Genomic DNA, 25,326 nt, shown 5'->3' on the forward strand with positions numbered 1-25,326 from the left:
TTAGCTAGTGCTTTGACTAGTGTGAGTTACTTTACCCAGGACTTTATCCTTGAGAAGTCTCAGCCCTTAATGTATTTGCCCATACTAGACTATGACTGATGCAGTTGCACCTTTCCTCTATTCACTGGGCATAGAAGCACTACCAAATGATCCCAAGGTCCCCTGGGTTTCAGACCTTTGCCTCCACTGTGTAGTGGCAAATTTCAGTCCTCATGGCAATCAAGATCAATTCTCCAATCACTCCCCAGGTCAGTGAAGACTTATTGCATCCACTTGCAGAAGTGTTACCACAGTGGAAATCCCAACAAAGCCTAAGATACCCAACAAAGCCTAAGGTTTTAGAAACAGAAATACAGATTCTGAAGTAGATTTTTGAAAGTGATGGCAAGAAGAGCCAGTCCTCCCTCTACCATTGGTTTCTAAACCCATATATTCTAGCTGTTAAGGACACACCACCCTAGATTGCTAGGATCATTGCATATACTGATCTTTTAGGATAACACTCCAACCTTACCAGTGTTTCACCAAGCTGGAGACTTAGTTCAGACTTCAGGGCCATTCTTTCATTATCTGATGCCAACTGCTTTTGGGAGATAATGTGCAATGTAAGACAGGTGAATCCTATGGTTCACTATTGCACCTCCTTTGCCATAAAATGGGTCTCTTAATCTGAGACAATGTTGTGTGTGATATCAGGTCAATAGATAAACATTCTGATGGGGGCACTTTGGGTATCCTGTCCACTTGATTGTTGAAAACCTCTTCTGTGATAGATGCTCTCGGTAGGCATTTACATGCGAAATAAAGATTCACAAGTTTTATACCCTCCCCATAGATCCATCCACATACTTTTTCCTCAAAATTCCATTTCCCTGATCTTCCAGTTTTGTTTTCTTGAGGCTTCTGATCAGCAGATGAAATCATTAATAATGTATCAATGTATATCCACAGCTCTGGTTACCTATACTTTCTACAAAGTCGATGATCAAGTATTCCACTCACAGCTCAACCTAATAGGAAAATTTCTCACCACTGTCCTTCAGGGACACATCCAAGTGGGACTATAAATGTAATAGCAGTGCACTCTGAGCAGCACTAACACATCACACTGACCTGTTTGTGAACCAGGCTTGAGTTCTGCTATTAGTCAAATAGTCATAGAGAAACTCTCTTCAGGCCATAGGAGTAAGTTAAGGGAGAGGAATCAGTGCAAAAACCTGGATTTGCTTGAGCCTGATCCTAAATATATCACTTCTATTGTACAATAAAGGATGTAGTTGCATCTGTCTTACCACATGTCATGAAGGATATTACCACACCCAGTTCATGATGGGTGGCTCAGTTTTCATCATCACTTCACCATGCATGTCCCAGTTCTTAGTCTCAAAAACAGTGTTTCAATATACCAGGGAATGTTTTTCAAAAACGCAGTTATTTTCTGTTGCAAAGAGGATGATCTTGCTCAACAGTCTTAGGACCAACACTGCACCTCTCTTATTGGGCTTACCAGAGACTTAACACAGAATCCTTTAACACCTCAGATAGCTTTAGTACGATTGGGTCTGCCTGGTCAGAAGGAGGAAATATCCTTTGTCAGATGTTTCTATTAGTTCAGGTATGTTTTAAGAAAAACCTTTGGCTTCGGTAATGTGAAAACCCTGATGAGGCAGTTTCATTGGAGTTTCAGAGATGAAAATCTAATTGGAATTTGTTTAGGAGAGAAAGGGAAGAGAATAAAAAAGGAGATGAGTCTTTTAAGGACTTTGCTGCAAAGGGACACACAGAAATAAGGCAATAACTAGTGGTGGATGTGAGTGTAGAGAGGGTTCTTTTTTTTTCTTGTCGGATTGTCAGACATTATGCAGAAGGAATGATGCAGAAGGGAAGGAAAATTAACAGCACCAAGCAAGAACAAAGTCCTAGATGCGAGAGGATAAGGATTCGAGGCACAATCACAAGTATTGGCCTTCAGTCAGAGCACAGACAGCTCCACTATAGTGGAGGGCAGGAGGGCAGGCAGAGTGTATGGGTACAGAGGCAGGGAGCTGGGTAGATTTGCTGGTGGGAGGATGAGGAAAGTCTTCTGACCATTTCTATTTTCTCATTGAGATAAGAAAGGTTCCAACAGACATTGAGAAATGGGCAGTGGGAAGTGAGAGGTCTGATGAGAAAGAAGTCATGTGCCCCTCAGGGATTGGAGTCAATGGGATGGAGGAATGCAGTGAGATGGCCCAGTGGTGCTAGGGGCCACTTGAGGTTTGTGGTTATAAATTTAAAAGAGTAGTTGTAAACACTACCCGACCTCATGCTCCCTCTTTATAAAAAAATATATTTTAATGACTTCTTTATTATCCTAAAATAAAATTTATAGTTAAGATAACCTACCCACTAATGTAATTTTAAAGAAATGGTTGAGCAGTAATAATTATGGAAATAAAAGAAAAATAACTTTAAAGTAAAAGTAATATATATTATAATATAAATTCTCAGCACAGCTATTCTGGACAACATTACCTTTGCAGATACTTGCTCCTATGCATAGAATGAACTGGATACATGAACTATAAATACCAAAGGATACAACTATGTTGTACTGGTGACGCAAATACCACAAATGATAATGCTATCAATGATGTGATTTTTCCAAAATAGTGAGCGACATAAAAAAAAATCAGAGCTTCCCTCCTTGAGATATTGGAGGGAGCTGAATTTCTATAAAATTCAGTGTGTATGAAAAAAATACTATGGGCTGGGCATGGTGGTTCATGCCTATAATCCTTGCACTTTGGGAGGCCAAGGTGGGAGAATTACTTGAGGCCAAAACTTTGAGACCAGCATGGGCAACATAGCTAGACCCCATCTCAATAAAAAAAAAAAAAAAATGGTGTCATTTTGTAAGATATAGTTTGGTTTTAGACTCCAATTTTCCCCAACATGAATGTTCAGAGGGAAATTTGAAAATCTGTGAGACGCGGGACAGACTTTCCCATATTTTGAAGGATATTTGGTATTCTTGGTCTCCTGCCAGTTAGATGACAGTAGTGTCATCTGATCGTTGTGACAACCAAAAAAGTCCTCAAATTCTTAAACACTCCCTAATATATCTGTACTGCTCCCCCAACCACATTTTGATCTGATCATTTGTAGCGATTTCATTCATGGTTATGTTTTTCTCCAACCACTGATCAACTCTTCAAGTATAGGCTGCGTAGGAAGAGAATTGGACTTAACCAGAGTTGGTTTATATATATTTTTAAGTGAATACAGAGAAGGAGAAGGGGCAATGGGTTGAGGGCAAGCACAAGACAGTGGCTATGAGACTGGACCATGAATCTTAACTGAGTACAAAGGGAAGAGCCTACCTGGCAGGGAGGTTATGGAATATGAAGAAGTGATCAATGCAGTGGCTTGGATCATCTGGAAGAGTTGAGGAATTATTGGAGTAGGGATACTTAAATACATGAACTAGAGGAAAAGGAGTTGGTGGTGAAAGGGTGGTGTTGTTGAAAATAGGATTTTGAAAGTGGTGTAGTTATTTGTATTGACCAGTTTGAGGTTGTGTTCATGGGAAGGGTAGGCTGATATTTGAAAAGGGGTTAAAGTCATGGGAGGCCCTGAGAGGCCAGGGTGAATTGTCTACTTAAATAATGAAAAGATGTTGGCTAATTACAGGAGCAGAGGTAGAGAGAACATAAGTAAGCCAGAATAGTAAACTCTTCAATAAATGAGAAGAGAGGATACAGAACTGATATAAATGCAACCAGGAAGTGAAGTAGGTGTTATGGTCTATTAATGTGTGCTTCAAAGCGACTGGGGATCTTTGGAAGTGGACGGAGTAACAATAAACTAGATATGGCTATGAGAAATAAGAAAGCAAGCTTTTATATCTCCAGGCCCAGAAGATATTGATGTGTGAATGAGAAAACTACAAGAAAGGTTTTCAAAAGAAGCAGGTTCTTGGAGGTAGACCACGTATTCCAAAAGATAAAATAAAATTGGTATGACTTAAATATATGTGTTCCTATCACTTTCACCTGCAGTTGTAGGAGCTTACCACCTTCTGAAGTTGTTCGCTAATATTCCAATAACTCAAATATGTTGTCTGAATTAATGAACTTTCCATTTCTCTTTAGACTTCAGTTTGGATTGCTGGGTATTTGTTGTCTTGTATGTAGCCAACACTCTACGAAACAAGATACATAAAAAGCATTGCTCAGATAATGACTGTGTGATTTCACAGAACAAGGAAAAGAAATACAAGGCCAAGTACTATGGATGGATCTGATGGGGCTGAGGGATCTCAGAAAATTTGCAGGCTCAGATGACCATTATGTGCACTGGAAAATTATGGGTGATGCACTGCTCCTGCATTCTCATTCATTAATCAGTGATGTATTGTATTAGTAAATGTCCACAATTTCATTTCTAGGACCAGTATTTCTTAGCTATTATAATTATGCTATTGCCACGATGTTACATTTTATTGGCTAATACTGACCTAGGAATTTTGCATCTTTAATTATAAATACAATTGCTGTATCACATCTTAAATTACCACTAACTAACTTTATTATGAAGCTTATCTCCCCTCCATGAGATGAATTAACTAGTTTTCTGTATCTTTATGGTTTAAAGTATTTTTATATCACATGAAAAGGTCTGTCCCACATTCTGCAAAGTTATATGAGCAGGAAATCATTTTTAGTATTTTCTATTTCAAATTTGTGAGGTTTTCTTCCAGAAATTCATTTATTCATTAGAATTATTGTATTTATTAATATATACATGCATAATATACTCTTGCTTTTCATTTTGTGAATGTTAAATATTTAGTTCAATTTTCCTGTTTGGTTTGTCTTACATTCTCATTCATCTAGATTTATTTGCAAGAGATTTGCTATTATATTTTTTATTTCACAGACATATTTTGGGGGTTGTTTCTACTTTTTGCCTACTATTAATAGTGTGCTGTGAGCTTTCATGCACAAGTATTGTTTGAATATGTACTTTCAATTCTTTTGAGTTTATACACCTAAGTATGGGATTGCTGGGTCATGTTGCATTCTAATATTTGACTTTCTGAGGAACTGCCAAACTGAAAAACACTTCTTTGGACCATTCTGCTGAGGGTCTACTTTCCAACTTATTGATTTCTATTTGAACCTTTATAATAATTTCCATTCACCTATTTTCCTTAGGACAATTTTATATTTAAAAAATAATAATTTGAGTTGAATGCTTTATTAATTTCCCTTCTCTACTTAGCTTTTAATAAATTAGCACTTAATATTATAAATTTATCTTTGAATATAATTCTACATGTATCTGTAAGATTTCAAGTACATTATTTCATTGCTTACTAAATATCTATTGATCACATTTTTTTTTCCCCTCTATCTGGTATCATAGAGTGTTAGGGGAGAGAATGTGTGTTTACTTATAATTAATATATAATTAATATAATACTTATATTACTTATGATAAATATTATACTTATATATAATGTAATTAATATAATTACCATATAATTAATATATGTGGTCACAATTGTAAAATTGCATTTATATCTGATTTTATTTTCCCATTTGTCACAATATATGACTTATTCCATTTTTATTTTTAATTTATATTAAAGTTTACTTTGTGTATATGTGGCAAATATTACAAATATTCCATGAATTGTTGAGAAAGATATATTCTCCATTAGCATATTACAATGTATATAAATACTTACATTTATTAGTTATAGCAGTCAGATATTTTATGTTCTTATTTTTTGCTTTAAAAAATTTATCTGGTACTTTGTAATCTGTTGGTCTTTTAATAATGTATCCGACAATAATTGTATGTCAGTTAACTTCTCTTTTACTATCTAAAGTTTTGCTTGATTTTTATGTTAATATTGTTATTTATGTCATTGTTATTATAAAAGGACTGTTATTCTACTTTACCTTCTGCCTCAAATACAGTTGTCTAGCAATAACATTGCCAATTTTGCCTTAATGCTTTCCTGATTTTAAAATTTATTATTTTTTAGTAAGTTACTCTCAATTGTGTTTCTTTACACAGCAAATTTTCAGATTTGGGTTTTTAATTCAAACTGAGTTTTTGCCTAGTACATAGTAAGTACTCAATGAATAAAATGAATATTTTAAAGTGATATTTAACCTTGCTAAATTTCTTTTTGTATTTTTATCTTTTGTTTTAGGTGGGCCATAAAACATGAAGGAACCAGTAAGCCAGGGCAGTGGAAACATTCCAGAGTTGAGAATCCTCTGTGGAACAAGCTTACCTACATGTGGCCTGTCCTTCCCAGCGGCCAACTTAATGAGGTTGTTTTGCTTAGCTTAAGAGATGGTCATTGAGACTTACTTTAAGTCCCAGTTGTGTGGTCAAGTTCCTGACAACTTCCATATAGCTTTTGAATTGCAGCTGTTAGGTGCAAGGTATCAAACTTGCTAATTCTGTTGTTCTATCAATTAATTAGAAAGATGTGTTTAAGTCTCCCATTATGGAGATGAACTTACCTATTTTTTCTTGTAATCTGTCAAATATTGCTTCATATATTTTGAGATTTAATTCTTAGGCACACACGTGTTCAAAATATTATATCTCCCTGGTGAATTGAAACTATTATTATGTAGAAACTGTCACTAGCTCTAGTAGAAGTCTCATTTATCAAGTACTAATAGAAACTTTCCAACTTTCTTTTGGTTATTATTTTCCTAGTATATCTTCCTTCCACCCTTTCCTTTCTGTGTTTATATGTTCTTCTGTTTTAGAGGGGCTCCCAGTAATCAGCATATAGTTCATTTAAAAATTTTATCTGGCAATTTTTGTCTGTAACGTATTTGGTCTTTTCTATGTGTTGCAATTACAAGTGTGCATTGTATTTGGATTATTATGTGCTTTCTATTTGTCCTGGCTTTTCTGTTTTTTCTCCTCACCCCATTCTTGTGTTCTTTTAGACCAATTTTTTTTCTCATTACATTTTCCCTGTCAACTAGTTTGGAAATTATACCCTCTATTTTCATTCTGTTTATTTCTGAACATTTTAGCTTGCACACCTAAATGATCAAAGTCTAAAGTTAACAAATATTTTAATTTGTTACTTTCTTCTCTCAAATAATCCAATCATATGATTTGTGACTTATATGCTATTATTGTAATATAGTGTAATTTTATGTTTTAATAATTTTCCATTAGATCACATTGTGTGTAGTCAATATATACTTAGAGTTATCCCCAATTTTTCATCTTTCTGGTTATAATTTCTTCTTACCTTCCAGTCCTTCCACCTGGGCTCCTTTATTTTAGCTGAATACAACCTTCTTTTAGTTACTGGCAGCAAGCTCTTCTCATTTTTACTTATCTGAAAATGTCTTTATTTTGCCCTCATTTATATAAGGTATTTTCACACAGCAAAGCAAATACATCATCACTGACTTCTTTCCATTGTTGTTATGGAGAGGTCAGCTATCACTCTAAATGTATTCCCGTGTAGGTATCTATCTTTTTCTCTGGTTGTTTTTAATATCTTCTCTTCTTTCTGGTATTCTACAGTTTCAGCACAATATATCAGGGAGCAGATTTCTTTTTATTTATCATCCTTCAGATTCTAAGATTCTTTGGGGTTCTTGAATCTGTGGATTGGCATCTTGCAGAATTTCTGGAAAATTATTACCTATCAACTCTTCAAATATTTTCCCTCTTATATTCTCCCACTCCCTTATTTTTTCTTTAAAAATTTATTTATAATTATTATGGATACATCATAGTTATACATAATTTATGAGATACATGTGATATTTTGACACAGGCGTATCACGTGGTGTGTAGTGATAAAATCAGCATAATTAGAGTATCCATCACCTCAAGCATTTATCATTTCTTTGCTTTAGGAACATTCCATTTCTACTATTTTGGTTATTTAAAAATATACAACAAATTGTTGTTTAGTCATTCTATCATGCTACTGACTACTAGATCTTATGCATTCTATCTAAACTGTAGGTTTGTACCTATTAAATAACCTCCCTTTATTTGCTCCTCCCCACTACCCTTCCCAGCCTCTGGCAACCATCATTCTAGTCTCTATCTCCGTGAGTTAAATTTTATTTATTTTTCTGCTCCTACGTGTGAGTGAAAACATGCAATATTTGTCTTGTTGTGCTTGGCTTATTTTACTTAACAAAATGTCCTCCAGCTCCATCTGTGTTGTTACAAATGACAGGACTGCATTCTTTTTTATGACTGAAATACTTCATTGTGTATACATACAACATTTTCTTTATCCATTCATCTGTTGATGAATACTTAGGTTGATTCCATATTTTGCCTATTATGAATAGTGCTGCAATAAACAAGGGAATGCAGACATTTCCTTGATGTATTGATTTCCTTTCTTTTGCATGTATATCCAGTAGTGGTATTACTGGAACATACGGTAGTTCTATTTTTAGTTTTTGGAGAAACCTCCACACTGTTTCCATAATGGCTGTACTAATTTACATTCCCACCAACAGTGTAGGGTTTGTGGGAGAAAAGGTTTCTCTTTCTTCTTATTCTCACCAGCATTCATTATTGTCTTTCTTTTGGATAAAATTCATTTTAACTGGGGTGAGATGATACTTCATTGCAGTTTTGATTTTCATTTCTCTGATGATTAGTGATATTGAGCATTTTTGCATATACTTGTTTGCCATTTGTATGTCTTCTTTTAAGAAATGTCTATTCAGCTCTTTTGCCCTTTTTTTTTTTTTTTTTTTTTTTTTTTTTACATTATACTTTAAGTTCTAGGGTACATGTGCACAACGTCCAGGTTTGTTAAATGCATTTACACATGCCACGGTGGTTTGCTGCACCCATCAACCCATCATCTACATTAGATATTTCTCCTAATGCTATCCCTCCCCTAGCCACCCACCTCCCGACAGGCCCCATTGTATGATGTTCCCCTCCCTGTGTCCATCTGTTTTCATTGTTCAACTCCCACTTATGAGTGAGAACATATGGTGTTTGGTTTTCTGTTCTGTGGTTTGTGTGCTGAGAATGATGGTTTCCAGCTTCATCCATGTCCCTGCAAAGAACACAAACTCATCCTTTTTTATAGCTGCATAGTATTCCATGGTGTATATGTGCCACATTTTCTTTATTCAGTCTATCATTGATGGGCATTTGGGTTGGTTTCAAGTCTTTACTATTGTGAACAGTGCTGCAATAAACATACATGTGCATGTGTCTTTATAGTAGAATGATTTATAATTCTTTGGGATTGCTGGGTCAAATGGTGTTTCTGGTTCTAGATCCTTGAGGAATCACCACAATGTCTTCCACAATGGTTGAACTAATTTACACTCCCACCAACAGTGTAAAAGCATTCCTATTTCTCCACATCCTCTCTAGCATCTGTTGTTTCCTGATTTTTTAATGATTGCCATTCTAACTGGCATGAGATGGTATCTCATTGTGGTTTTGATATGCATTTCTCTAATGACCAGTGATGATGAGCTTTATTTCATATATTTGTTGGCTGCATGAATGTCTTCTTTTGAGAACTATCTGTTCATATCCTTCCCCCGCTTTTTTGATGGGGTTGTTTGCTTTTTTCTTGTAAATTTGTTTAAGTTCTTTGTAGATTCTGGATATTAGCCCTTTGTCAGTGGATAGATTGCAAAAATGTTCTCCCATTCTGTAGGTTGCCTGTTCACTCTAATGATAGTTTCTTTTGCTTTACAGAAGCTCTTTAGTTTAATTAGAACCCATTTGTCTATTTTGGCTTTTGTTGCGTTGCTTTTGGTGTTTTAGTCATGAAGTCTTTTCCCATGCCTATGTCCTGAATGATATTGCCTAGGTTTTCTTCTAGGGTTTTTATGGTGTTAGGTCTTAAGTTTAAGTCTTTAATCCATCTTGAGTTAATTTTTGTATAAGGAGTAAGGAAGGGGTCCAGTTTCAGTTTTCTATATATTGCTAGCCAGTTTTCCCAACACCATTTATTAAATAGGGAATCTTTTCCTCATTGCTTATTTTTGTCAGGTTTGTCAAAGATCAGATGGTTGTAGATGTGTGGTGTTATTTCTGAGGTCTCTGTTCTGTTCCATTGGTCTATGTATCTGTTGTGGTATCAGTTCCATGCTGTTTTGGTTACTGTTGCCTTGTAGTATAGTTTGAAGTCAGGTAGCATGATGACTCCAGCTTTGTTCTTTTTGCTTAGGATTGTCTTGGCTATGATGGCTCTTTTTTTGGTTCCATATGAAATTTAAAGTAGTTTTTTCTACTTCTGTGAAGAAAGTCAATGGTAGCTTGATGGGGAGAGCATTGAATCTATAAATTACTTTTATAATTTTCACGATTTTGATTCTTTCTATCAATGAGCATGGAATGTTTTTCCATTTGTTTGTGTCCTCTCTTATTTCCTTGAGCAGTGGTTTGTAGTTCTCCTTCAAGAGGTTCTTCACATCCCTTGTAAATTGCATTCCTAGGTATTTTATTCTCTTAGTAGCAATTGTGAATGGGAGTTCGCTTATGATTTGGCTCACTGTTTATCTATTTTTGGTGTATAGGAATGCTTGTGATTTTTGCACATAGATTTTGTATCCTGAGACTTTGCAGAAGTTGCTTATCAGCTTAAGGAGATTTTGGGCTGAGACGATGGGGTTTTCTAAATACACAATCATGTTATCTGCAAACAGAGACAATTTGACTTCCTCTCTTCCTATTGTAATACCCTTTATTTCTTCCTGTTGCCTGTTTGCCCTGGGCCATCCAATACTATGTTGAATAGGAGTGGTGAGAGAGGGCATACTTGTCTCATGCCAGTTTTCAAAGGAAATGTCTGTTCAGCTCTTTTGCCCATTTTTTTGTTAGGTTATTTGATTTTTTTTTTTTTCCTATTGAGTTGTTTGAGCTTCTTATGCATTCTAGTTATTAGTCTCTTCTCAGATGTGTCATTTGCAAATATTTTCTTCCATTCTGTGGGTTGTCTCTCTACTTTGTTGCTTGTTTCATTTGCTGTGCAGAAGCTTTTTTAGCTTGACGTGATCCCATGTTTTCATTTTTGCTTTGGTTTCCTGTGCTTTTGTGGTATTACTCAAGAAATTCTTCCCAGACTATTCTTGTCCTGAAGTTACTTCTTAAAGTTTTCTTCTAATAGTTTCATAAGTTTACATCTTAGATTTGAGAATTTAATTCATTTTGAGTTTATTTTTGCATATGTTGAGAAGTAGGGGTCTAGTTTCATTCTTCTGTTTATGGATATCCATTTTCCCCCAGCACAATTTATTGAAGAAGGTGTCCTTTTCCCAGGGTATGTCCTTAGTATATTTGACAAAAATGAGTTCACTGTAAATGCATGAATTTATTTATGGGCTATCTAGTCTATTCTTTTAGTGTATGTGTTTTTATGCCAGTACCATGCTATTTTGGTTACTATAGCTTTGTAGTATATTTTCAAGTCAGGTAATGCTTCACTCTGTTCTTTATAGAAATCTGATTAGGTGCACACAAGACCTTCTTATTTTGACTTCCATGCCTCTTAACTCCTCTTTAATATTTTTTATCTCTTTGTATCTTTATGATACACTTTTGCATCATATTTTCAGACATTTTTCTTCCAGATTATTAATTTTCTCTTCATCTTCGTCTAATATTATTTAAACTCCAAGGATCAACCTGTGATATGAACCCCAATGATTATTTTTTCTTCACACAGTGAAAATGTTTGAGATAGTCCGTTTTACTTGCAACATCCTGGAAAAGCATTATTTACGGTTTACCTTTTCAGTGAAATTTAGCCTGTTGTGATTCTTGTTTTATGAAGGGAGATGGTCTCCTATTAGATCTTCTTCCTTGGCTGATCTCTGGAATTTGTTTCCTGAGCCCTTCCTCTGCAAGATCAAATTCCATTCAGATAAAAGCTAGGTTCAGCATTCTGCTTATCTCTCTGGATCTCTAGTATGTATTATTTTATTTCTAGGTCAATGGCACAGTCTCAAAGATTTTTTAGAAATAATTTATCCTGACTTTTTAGTTGTTTGCAGCAGAGAGTCAATCAACTTGTCCATTTTGTCATATTTTCTGGTCTCAACCAAGTTTTTATTCTTTCCTCTTAAAAATCCTGATCCCCTGTGCTTTCTCACTGATTGAATCAATGAGTTGCAGCACTTTTGATAATGAACAGATGGAGTCTGAAGCCAAGAAGTCATTGCTTTGGCCCCTAAAGATGTTCTTAAACTTAGACTGTAGTGAAGCAGCAGTCTGGAAAACTGAGTTTTGTTTAAAAAAAAAAAAAAAGAGTTCTTCAAAATAGCAGAAGCCTTGTGCTGGACAGCCTAAGCCAGTGGCTGGATGAATTAATGTTTGAACCTTAGGGTCTGAGGGCCAACATGGAGCCAAGGGTGAAGAGGTGGCATGGAGAGACAAGGAGGCCCAGCATGAGCCAAGAAAAAAGACTGTGAGTTGCACTGATTTTTCTACAGAGGTTCAAGGAGGATGAGGCTAAAACCAGAGATCAGGCAGGATAACGTACACCTCTGCTGGTGGTAAGCAGGTGCCAGCAGGTTGTCTAGTAGCCAGAGAGGGCATGAGGCATGTCCTTAGAGGCCTCTGAGAATCCAGGACATCACAAGTACCTAAATATGGACACCTGGACCTCTTTCCCAATGGTATATGATTTATTGAGCTTTCATCTGAACTCTGAAACCATCTTCAGGGGGAAACGTGTATCTTTGAAAGAAAACAACAGTCCTGTTAAGAAGTTTGAACCTTCAATTTGATTGAATAGGTAGTCAAAAGGACAGAGCTAAAACATGAACAAAAAAAGAGGCTGTTTTAAATAGGCAGAAACTGGGACACTTCTAGTTGGAATATCAAGCTTCCCACCCACCTAATGGATGGGCAGTGAACAGAGATGCCTCACAAGAAGAGACTTTCTTATGTAGGGAAAGAGAAAAAATTATAATTATTAGAAATTTCATAGATTGTGCATATCTATCTCTCTATAGATGGATGGATAGATAGATAGATAGATAGATAGATAGATAGATAGATAGATAGATAGATAGATAGATTTTTGAGATGAAGTTTCGCTCTTGTTACCGTGGCTGAAGTGCAATGGCACGATCTTGGCTCATTGCAACCTCTGCCTCCTAGGTTCAAGCAATTCTCCTGCCTCTGCCTCCCAAGTAGCTGGGATTACAGGCATGTGCCACCACACCTGGATAATTTTGTATTTTTAATAGGAATGGGGTTTCACTATGTTGGTCAGGCTGGTCTTGAACTCCTGACCTCAAGTGATCCACCTGCCTCAGCTTCCCAAAGTGCTGGAATTGCAGGCATGAGCCACTGCACCTGGCCAATATTGTGCATACATATATTTAACTTGGCATAAAAGTACAAGTAATTCAGTTAATTAATTGATTAAGTGATTAATGGTAATTATATCAGAAAACCTAAGTGAACAAAGTTCCTTTTGTTTATTTATTTATTTTTATTTTATTTTTGAGACAGAGTCTCACTCTGTCGCCCAGGCTGGAGTGCAGTGGGGCAATCTCGGCTCACTGCAAGCTCCGCCTCCCGGGTTCACGCCATTCCTCTGTCTCAGCCTCCCGTGGAGCTGGGACTACAGGCGCCCGCAACCGCACCCGGCTAATTTTTTGTATTTTTAGTAAAGATGGAGTTTCACCGTGTTAGCCAGGATGGTCTTGATCTCCTGACCTCCTGATCTGCCCGTCTCGGCCTCACAAAGTGCTGAGATTACAGGCATGAGCCACAGCGTCCGGCCCAAAGTTCATTTTAATATTTACCTTAAAAATGACATTTTTGGCCAGGCACGATGGCTCATGCCTGTAATCCCAGCACTTTAGGAGGCTGAGGCGGCCGGATCACGAGGTCAGGAGTTTGAGACCAGTCTGACCAACATGGTGAAACCCCGTCTCTACTAAAAACACAAAAATTAGCCGGACATGGTGGCAGATGCCTGTAGTTCTAGCTACTGAGGAGGCTGAGGCAGGAGAATCGCTTGAACCCAGAAGGCAGAGGTTGCAGTGAGCGGAGATCGGGCCACTGCACTCCAACCTGGGAGACAGAATGAGACTTCGTCCCCTGCCCCTATAAAAAGACATTTTTGTTGATGGTCTTTGATTTGACAATTATATGATCTTAGGCATGAATACAAACTACTCCAAAGTTCTCTAGGCTATTCAAACAGAACCATAACTTTTGTGTGGAGTAGATAAGTTACTGTACCCCAACAAAATTCTGGCCCTTACTTGTAAACCGAAAGAACTAAGGCACTATAGTAGCTAAAGATAGACAAGTTGACCACGTATTTCAAAATGACTCAGTCTAACGGTCCTCCTACTTCTTGAAATGTCTGAGGAAGAGGAGAGAATACTTACCAAGCAGGGAAACTCAGATAGCTCTTTTAAAATTAAGTACAGTGTATTTCACTTAAAGTCTGAATCCATCTTATTTGAAGGAACCATATTTTCTTCTAGTCCTATTTTTAGGCAATTGATTTTTTTTTTAGCAAAACAAGCTCTATTTCAGTGAACAGTTATATGCAATTCATATTTTGGTTAGAAAGCTTTCCATATAAATAAACTGTGATTAGGAAATGCGACATTCATATTGTGGCATTCAGAATACTTTGGGTACCATAAGCATAAATAATAATTTTATACCAGATTTAAGTTTCCAATTTTACTATTTATTTGACCATTATTTATTATATATTTAGGCGATGCAGACACAGTAAGGAAGGAGATAGACATGGTTCCTAACTTTGTGAAGCTTACAGATTAAGAAGTATAAGCTATGAGTCAACAAGGAAGAAACCAGAAAAGGAAGGAGACAGAGTTGATGAATAAAGGAGAAGGAAGGGAGAGACAAGAAACTCACAGAAAAAGTTTGATGTCCCAGAAATCAAGGCTATTCATTTGAGCCAGTTTATTTAGTCATAACGTCACTATGAAGAAAGATCAACTGGGCTGACTGTCTAAATGGGCCTGAAAATTAAGTAAAAATACTAAATCTAGGAAAACTATCTAACAAACAACACCCTGAGTGAGACTCTAATTCTCTTGTTAGTTCCTTGACAAGAAATTTTCAAAATAGAATGACTAAGGGAAGATTTAAGGAAGTATAAACAATATAGAAATATGGAATTATCTTGGTAATGTCTCAAACTGCATTAATACCAAAGATGTACCTCTCAGTGGTGACAGCTGCTTTGAGAACTGATTTCATGCTGTCCTCACTTTTAAATATTATTCTTACTAAAAGGCAATTGATAATATTTTTATGAACAAATAGCATTTAATATATCTAGGGATATCAGTATTTTTAAAATATAGTAAAGCTTTATTGAAAACCAAGATTAATAAATTCTTTTGGTTTCTTTTGTGACTAAGTTCACTGGAAAAAAATTAGAGGAACTCAAGTTATTTTCTCACTCCATGGGAGAAAAGTTGTGAATTGAGAAATTGTGCTTCTAAACACTTAAAGGTAAGGAGCAATGGATTTTCATATTCAAGGAAGAAATTGTGGTAAAAAGTAAGATTAAAAAGATGTAAGATTTTGGAATGAGCTGTTGGATAGTTATTTTAAAATATCTAAATTAAAATATATCCATTTGGATGGGCTGTGCCAGACAGAAGAAAGTTAAAAGTGTATTACTCTGTTGAGAGATGTAATAAATAACTACCAGAGTAAAGAAGGGGGAAAAGGAGACATGGGAAGGCTCAGGAGAGAACATTGAAGAATATATTATATTGTTAATAGCAAATAGATAAAGGAAGACCAATATGGCTACGAAACTTAGATTGTTGGTTAAGAGCTGGACTCCCAAAACAAACACATGCTGTCTCTGTTATGAGAGAGAGATGAAAAAGAAAAAGAAGAATGATCAATTTAAGGGAGCACCATAGCTCATCTAGGATCTCCTAACAGTGAAGCTATGAAATAGAGCTTTCACAAAGAAGCTTCACTTCTTTCTGTGAACACACAGAAAACCAATAAAGACATGAATGGGAACATAAGAATTCCAACTGAGAAATTGGAGGGAGAAGAACCAGCACTCCAGTCAGTTTAATTACATATCTGTACTTTTTGTTGTCCTTCATTATCCCAATACCACATTTCTCTATGTCTATGAAGGACAGAATGAAAGTGCCTGAAACACCAGAACAAGAATTAAAGCAGCCTAAAGGAAGAAGCGACAGTAGTAGTTAGCATTTGTAAAGTTTTGAAACCCAAGTTAACTTTTTAATCTCATTTAATTGGATTTCTGTGATGCCTCACACTAAAAAGAGAAGACTCTTGGGCTTCCTTCATCTTACTGGAAAGTAGAGGAAGCCATCCAAAGACAGCAAGTGCCAAAGCCAATATCTGCAGATGCTATCACTTGTCATGGGACAAACTGGAAGTGAGAAAATGTAGAAATAGCTAGGAGCAAAGACGGCACACTTCAGATATGTTCATCAGAAATATAGCATACTTGGGAAATTGAAAAAAACATTTCCACACCCTAAATCTGTGAATCGACATGTATCAGATAAAGCGTGAAGGAGACTCTTGTTTCTTTTGCCTTTCCCTGCCATGGTTCAGAAAGAAAGAGAGATATATTAGCTATTTTACACCAAGACTTCAATGCAACAGTAATTTTCTAATGAGATTCCCTCACCATCTCTGTCACCTACCCAGTCCTTGCTTCATAATCTTTTATTACTAAAACTAGTATAAAAGTTGATTTTCTCCATCAACTAAATCGTTCAATATCTCCACTGTAGAATAGTTATAGACAAATCCCAAACATACTTATTGAAGTTATGTGACTCCATCCCACTACTTCCCTTTATACAACAGGCCAATTTCAAATAAAAATACACAATGAAGTTGTCATAACCTTTGATAATTTATTCTCAGTAACCATAATAAGAAAAAACAGCTCCAAGTTGCTCCATTCATAGATAGCAGACACTTATCTAAATAAACACTTGATTGTCTAGCCTTTGCAATATTATTTGTGTACTGGTGAAAGATTCTCGGTTAGGTTTAAGAATAAAATAAAACTTCTTTAGTTCAAATTTTTCTTATTTAGAATTGTGTTAAGTCACCCTTATTGTCTGTTACTGTTGTTAACATGTTTACCAAGCAAAATATTCTAGTAAAAATGTAAAGGAAAAGACATTTAAACTGAAATCATTCTTCTCATAAGATTCTTAAACACTTATTTATACTGCTTTCTCCTAATTAAATGCAATTAATGGTATTTATGCACTCATTTCACAAATTTGTACATCATGATTAGATGCTTTTTCAGTAATATTCACAATTTTCAGACTTTGTTTGTAATTTATTTAAAACACTTTCTACAATATAGTTGCAAGATTCAATAACTTTTCAGGGAATGTAAGTTAATATAATAATGTATGTTGTCCTAGCTTTTAAAAATTTTGGAAAATTACTAGTAAATTTCCAAAATTTAAAAAATTTTAAAAATTACTAGCTTTGGAAATTTTAGATTGACTAGGGAAGGCTTCATTGAGGTAATATTTGAGTAAAGACCAGAAGAACAAGCAAATCTCTAGGAAAAGAGCATGCCAGGAAATGTAAACAACTTAGATGATGTGTTTAAGGGACACTGAGGTAAAATACGACAGAAGCAGTGTGAGTGACGGAGAAGGCAGCAGGGGATAAGGTCAGAGAGAAAATAGGGGATACTGATCATGCAGGGCCTTCCAGGTCATTATAAGGCCTTAGGGTCTTAGTCTGAGATAGAAAGCCATGGGAGGGTCTGGAGCAGAGCAGTGATATGCTCTGACTTAAGGATAAATAGGATAATTATGACAATAGAGTAAAATGGGTTGAAGTAGAAACAGGAATAAGCAGTTAGAAGGCATTTGCATTCTCTAAATGAGAAGAAATAATTTCTTGAACCACGATGGTAGGAATGGAGGTGATGAAAAGTAAAGTAGTTAGTCCTTGATATAGGGTCCTTGATATAGTCTAATAATGCAAGCACATTTTACTGATGGATTAAGTTAAAACTAAATAGCTAAAATAATTGTATAAGAGCATATATTAGAAATTTACAAAGATGTTTTAACTAACTTGTGAGACAAAGAAGAAAGCATAATGAAAATTTTAAAAAGGAAATATTTAGAATCAAACAAAAGGTGTGAAATTCAGCTAAAGCATACCTGAAGGAAATTTATAGCCCTAAATGTTTGTATTAAAATGGAAAAGAGGCTAAAAATTAATGAGATAAGCATCTGTTCTGCCAATGGTGACAGAATGAGGTCAAAGAATTAGAAGGAAAGAAATAGTAAATTATAAGAGCAGAAACTGATACAATAGATGAGTCATATAAACCAGAGTCATCAAAGTCAAATTTAGGTTCTTTGAAAATATTAATAAAATTGACATTTTTATTAAGATAAAAAATAATAATATTATTTTTTGTTATATTACTTTTGTCCAGAAATTTGGCCATTTTATTTATTTAAGCTACTATATTTATTAGCACAAAGTTACTTGTAATATTCTTTTATGATCTTCTGAATCTCTCAGTTTCTATATTCATATCTTTTATTCTTGAAACTGGCCCAGTTATCCCATAGAACTTATGTTAATTGTTTCTCTCAAATAAACATAGAAATTTACCAGTCTTGAAACTTGAGAAAGTTACATTTGACTTATCTGAGTTCCTTTCTCAGGAAGCCAACCATCAGGCCTCCCAGATAGCATCAAGGAACTAAAACATACCAGATCACTGTATCTGGACAATAAGATGCCAGACCCCCAGTTGTCATGATTGCCTAACCAACCACCTGCTTCCTGTTGACCAATCCCTCTTCTTTACCTCTCCCTAGTTCCTGTTTTTCCATACATGGTTGTGTTTCTTTCCTGCTATATAAACCCCTAATTTTAATTGGCCAGGGAAATAGATTTGAAACTGATCTCCCATGTCCTTGGCTGCAGCCCAATTAAATGAGATTAAAGCCTTCCTCCCTGGCAATACTAATAAGGAAAAACAAAAAAATGATAAAGTATTGCTGTTTTATCTGGCCCAAAGAACCCATTAGTAAGCCTTCAGTCATTTAGCCTAAGTTTGGCTCAGATGAGGATTGGGTGTGTCAAGCTTTAATTCTCTATGTGAATAATAAAACCCCATCCTCACAAGAAGAGATAGGTTATGCTCTCTGCTGTATCAAGTAATTAGCCCCCATGGTCCCCCTCAAAGAAGAAAGGGAAAAGGGGATAAAGAAAGGAAATTAGAAAGAGAAAGGGGAAGGAAACAACAAATGTAGAGGGCCAGAGAGGGAGAGAAAGAGTTAAGTTGCTGACCCTGAAGGCAAGGGAGAGCCAGCTGCACAGCTGTGTGTGAGAGCTGGCTGCTAAAAACTTTTGATAAAAGCTGCTGCTGAAGCTTTGTCGTTTCAGCAGAGCTGTCCATCTTTGCAGACAGACAGGAGGGAGCCAGGGCACAGCACGGCTTGGCTTGTGCTGAGAGAGAGAAAGAGGAAAAAACTAAGTATAAGGGAGAAAGGAAACAGCAGATTATAGAGAGAGAGAGAGAAGAAGAAAAACGAACAAGAGACTGGAAAAGACAGATCAAAGAGAGACACAGAAGGTGAGACTGGGGAGAAAAATAATGTAAAAGGAAGGAAGAGTACAAGAGGAAGTGAGAGGATATGGAGAGGTTGGCAGGGCTCAGGGAAGGTTCTGGAGGTTCAAGCAACAAGGAGGTGCAGAGAAAGGGTGCAGTGAGGCCACAGAGGAGGGACAGAGCCCAGGAACTGGCAGATGCAAGTGAGAAAGCGATGTGGAGGAGAGTTTAGGATTAGGCTGCTTGAAGAGTAGTGGGTTGCCTACAGCAAAGTAGCTGTTTGTCAGCAGGCAGTAGAAAGGATTCAGGTTATGGAAGGGTAAATGGATGAGATAACCATTAAGGATTTTGTTGTTGTTTTCCTGAGAGGCTGTAAGTCTACCCGGGGCAGCTGTCAGTAGGGCTGCAGAAGGATTGGGGGGCTACATAAGGAAGATAAAGTAGAAACTGCAGAAGATTGATGGATGGAATGAAAAACCAATTGAGGAATTACTGAGGGAAGCTCAGAAGGTCTTTGTAAGGAGAGAGGAAGAGAAGCAGAAATGAAAAGGGAAAATCATGGTTTCCACTGTGGAAGGAGGTAGTCAGGAAAAGGTTAGATCAAGATCTCCCTCAAAGGAGACAAGGGAATGACAGATTTCGACACAGAGAAAGAAGGGAAATGCAGGGAAAAGCTCCTAAGACTATGAGTGGATGTTACAGGTGTGGAAAGCCTGGGCATTTTTAGAGAGAATGTCCTGAATGGAAGAAAAGAAGAAAAGGTGATCCCCCATCATGATCGTTGATGAAGACTGGGGAAGTCAGGGGTTCCTTCTGAGTAGGTCCCACCAGGAACCCTTGATAAATTTGGAGGTGGGACCTGAGGGAGGAAAAGTGACACTTTGGGTTAATACTGGCGTGGCTCGCACCTCCCTAATTCACCAACCAAGGGGTGCAGAACTCCACCCAATAGGGAAAGTTGACACTATCAGGGGTAAGAGGGGAGGGATTTGAGGTTCTGATATTTAAGAAAATGTTAACTGGGACCACAACAAGTTGAGGGGTCACTCTTACATGTTTCTGAAGCAGGACTAACCTCCTGGGTAAAAACATAGTTGTGAGATTGGGTGTAGGATTAGGAATAGAGGAAGGACAAATAAAAGTAATGATGGGCCTTCTAACAGAGGAGGAGGAAAGAAAAATTAATCCCCTTGTGTGGGTTGGGAAGGCAACAGGGGAGGGCTAAAAATCACACCCTTACAGATTGAACTAAAACAACCATGAGAAGTAGTTTGCAGGAACAATATCCCATTGCTATTGAAGGGAGAAAAGATCTCCCACCAGCAATGGAGGGATTGATTAAAAATGGGCTATTAGAACCTACATATCACCATAAAATATTCCTTTGTGTCACTTATCTGGGAGGGAGAGTTTCTGTGTTTGTTCCCAGACATCTTCCAGCTGCAGGCATCTTCCCCCAGTCTGCTTTTAGCTTCCCTTAGTGTGCCTAAAGGGAAAGGAATGTGCTTATTAAGGCCCACTGTTTTTACTGGGGCCCATTGTATGAGTGTGAAGTTTGGTGATAATCCAGGAGTCTTCCCCTCTCCCTTTCTGTGCTTAAGCTGTTTTTCTGTGATTTACAGCCTGAACTTTCTTTCAGGTTGCCCTTTGTTAGAAGAGAATGATTTCTTTGAACTGCAAGAGTTTAGGAAGGAAGCTACCTCAAGGGTGTTAAGGGAAATTATGGAAGGTTTACAAATTAGATGGGATTATCACACTCCTTGGCATCCCCCTTCCTCTGGAAAGGTAGAAAGAATAAATCAAACTCTCAAAAAGTGTATCACCAAACTAATCTTAGAAACTAAAATGTTTTGAACCAAATGTCTCCCAGTAGCACTCCTTAGGATTAAGACAGCCCCAAGAAAAGACTTGGGATTGTTGGTCTATGAGTTATTATATGTACTCCCATATTTGGACAGGGCTATAGATCTTCCTACTATGGAAACCAAGGACAAATTTTTAAGAAATTATATACTGGCCATATCCTCCACCCTGTCATCCCTCAGGTTAAAAGGACTTCTGACTCAAACTCTGTCTCTTAAATTTGCGGTTCGCCACTTCCAGCCTGGTGACTTGGTGCTGATTAAGACTTGGAAAGAAGACAAGTTCCACCCAAACTGGGAAGGTCCCTATCAAGTGTTCCCAACCACAGAGACCGCTGTGCAAACAGCTGAATGTGGTGGACTGACTATACTACAGTCAAGGGACTGGTAAAATAGACCCTGGAAGGGAGAGAAAAAGACCAGCGCACAGGTCACCTGAGGAACCCTTAAAGTTAACTCTGAGAAAAATGTAAAAAAAAAAAAACATGGGACCAGGTGCAGTGGCTCATGCCTGTAATCCCAGCACTTTGGGAGGCTGAGGCGGGCGGATCACGAGGTCAGGAGTTTGAGACCAGCCTGACCAACATGGTGAAACCCCATCTCTACTAAAAATACAAAAATTAGCCAGGTGTGGTGGTGCGCACCTGTAATCCCAGCTACTCAGGGGGCTGAGGCAGGAGAATCGCTTGAACCTGGGAGGCAGAGGTTGCAGTGAGCTGAGATCACGCCATTGCACTCCAGCCTGGGTGACAGAGTGGGACTCCATCTCAAACAAAAAACAAAAAAGATGTTTTTTTTTTTCCCCCGTTGGGAAAAAATCCCACAACATTTTCCACCCAGCATAACAGGTACATATCCTTTTTCTGCTAGTATCATGTCTTATCGCATGACATGATATTTTTGTTCCCTGGGTTTCTTTCCCTGTGTTGACAGCCCCTAACCCATATACCTGAGATGCTACTTTTGGTTCTTGGTCTAGAACAGCTGGATTGTCAATGGTGATGAGTATAGGATTGCATTCTAAAATCTGGCAGTTATTTGGCAGGGAGCCCTTGGCCCCTTGGACACATGTAGTTTATTCTTCATGTGGCTGTGATGAGCTGCTATACAAAGAACAGAAGGTCAAAATGGAAACTGGCAGGGGCCTACTCCCTACCCAATCAGGTTGGTGATTAATGTAACCAAGATGGTAGCATCCCAGACTATAAGATTTGATGCCTGCCAGGTTTTACCTTGTGGGAATTTAGAAAATCAGAGATGGCTCTCGCAGGCAGATAAATATCTTTGCCCTGAACCAGATACAAGTTACAGTAGGGTATTACCCTGCCCCAGCTGGGATAACATATGGTGGACTACCCAATTTCAGGGTTGGACAGTAAACATAGAGTAAATAACTCCGAACTGGATACCCTTGAAGAATAAATTACATGTGTCCGAGGGGCCAAGCACTCCCTGCCAAATAACTGCCAGAATTTAGAAGGCAATCCTATACTCATCACCATTGACAATCCAGCTGTTCTAGACCAAGAACCACAAGTAGCATCTCAGGTATATGGATTAGGGGCTGCCAACAGAGGGAAAGACCCCCTAGGGTGATTTGTTCTCAAACTAATCAAGGACTCAACCTCCCATTTGCCTGGGACTACTCCAAACCCAGACCCTAACAAACACTTTGCCAAATAATGACCCTAAAAGGGTAAAAATAATTGAGGTAAAGGATTTAAGGCAAACCTTAGAAATTGAGACAGCGTACAGGGATGTGAATGCCTGGGTCAAAAGGGTCAAATTTTTGCTACAAACCCTCAACAAGAGTAACTGCTGTGTGTGTGCTGCAGGATAACCTCAGGCACAGGTGGTTCTGTTTCCCCTAGGATAGAATACCGATCCTAAAGGAATGCCTTGCATGTTGGCTCTATACCAGGATAAGGATGCTTGGGGAAATGAGACCTGTAAGACTCTGGATCCCAGAGCAATCCTCTAATTCTCTGTAGGGAATATGAACCACTCCTCTTGCCTCTCTAGGCAGGGGGCAGAGTTCAGTAAGCCCATGGGAGAACTCCCAACTTGTACCTACATCCTAAATGTCACTGGTTAGTCAAGCAATGGCAATTACTCAGCTCTCCATATACCCTAGGCTGGTGATATGGTGGGAAAAGGAACCTCCATAACCTGTTACCATCCAATTGGATCAGAACTTGTGCTTTAGTCCAGCTGGCCATTCCATTCACCCTGGCATTCCACAAGATACCTGAAAATACACATGGCCACCGAAACCAGAGAGATTTGACAAATTCTTTTGATCCCAATATATATGTTGACTTGATAGGAGTCCCTAGGGTGTCACCTAATAAATTTAAGGCCCAAAACCAAATAACTGCTGGGTTTGAGTCAGCACTCTTCTGGTGATCAACTATTAAGAGTGTGAATTGGATTAACTACATCTACTATAATCAACAGAGATTCACCAGTTATGCTTGGAATGCCCTCAAAGGGATGGTTAGCCAGTTTGATGCCACCAGCCGAATGGCCTGGGAAACAGGCTTGCGTTAAGACATGATACTAGCAGAAAAAGGAGATGTATGTGTTATGCTGGGAGGAAAATGTTGTACTTTCATTCCTAACAATACTGCCCCAGATGGGACCATCACAAAAACTTTTCAAGGGCCGATAACTCTAGCCAATGAACAGTCAGAGAATGCTGGAATTGATGACCCATTTACGTGTTGGGTAGAAGGTTGGTTTGGAAAATGGAAAGGCATGATAGCTTCAATCCTTACATCTCTTGTAATTGTGGCAGGAGTCTTAACAGCACTGGGATGTTGTGCCTCTAAGTCCATTCTTTGGGTTTGGATGGGTGACTGTGTTTCTCACAAGAAGCAATACTTTCCAACTCATTTCATGAGGCTAGCATAAGGTTCATACCAAATCTTGAGGAAGGTAATAAATGAAAATTACATGTTAATTTGATTTATGAATGTACATGCAAAAATCTTAAAGAAAATATTAACACATTTAATTAAACAATTTATAAAAAGTGTCATACATCATGAGCAATTTTGATTTATCCAGGAAGGCAATATTTAAATTGTTAATTACATTTAAAATTAATGTAATTAACACATAAGTGATAAGAGTTTAGTTATATAGGCAAATCTCAGTAAATGAAGGGAAAAGAACTTTATATGATTTAACATAAATTCAAGAAAATATATTAGCAAAATAAAAATTTCTTAACCCAATATAAAGCACTTATATCCCAAAGAGACTTTTAAAAAGCTAACCAACCTCATTCTTAAATGTATATGAAATAGCAAAGGGCCAACAAGAGCCAATTCCCAAAATAAAGAAAAACAAGGTGAGCATCTTTGCCCTACCAGTTATCAAGACTTACCACATAAAAATATATTGTAATCAAAGCAGTACATTACTGTGAAGGGAAAGACAAACTGACAAACTGAAGAGAAACAAAAGCAGATCTGCACTTATATGCAGTAGTGATATTTTACAGGATGGTCATTGCAGATTAACAGGAGATGCTGCCAGGACAATTGTTTATGAAAGTAGAAAAAAAAAAGAAAGAAAGAACAAACTTGGACCTTGCCCAGCATCATCACTAATCATCCCTTCCCACATTTACTCTTCTTTCACACACAAGTGTCTATCTCTGTTAACAGCAATACCATCCACCCAGTTACCCAAGCTGTGAACCTGGAAGCCCCCTTACCTCCTTTTATTGCCCCAACATCATATTCTATTAATCCTCAAGTCTATCCCTCTTTTTACCAATCCTTTACTTCATTAACTCCTACGAAGGCTTCAGGAGTCAGTTCTACGACATTTTAAGAAAACTCAGGT

General features: G+C 37.4%; 1 protein-coding gene across 1 annotated transcript in view; it reads left to right on the forward strand.

The window, feature by feature from the left end:
* The window catches only part of DCDC1 (doublecortin domain containing 1), a 445,002-nt gene that overhangs the window by 362,953 nt on the left and 56,723 nt on the right, over window positions 1–25,326 (forward strand). The window contains exon 19 of the mRNA XM_031936696.1: window positions 6,209–6,332. Within this exon, the coding sequence (XP_031792556.1) occupies window positions 6,209–6,332 (124 nt within the window). The remainder of the gene's footprint in view (window positions 1–6,208; window positions 6,333–25,326) is intronic.

This window comes from Piliocolobus tephrosceles, chromosome 13 (genome assembly GCF_002776525.5).
Source record: "Piliocolobus tephrosceles isolate RC106 chromosome 13, ASM277652v3, whole genome shotgun sequence".
In the NCBI taxonomy this organism is placed as follows: Eukaryota; Metazoa; Chordata; class Mammalia; order Primates; family Cercopithecidae; genus Piliocolobus; species Piliocolobus tephrosceles.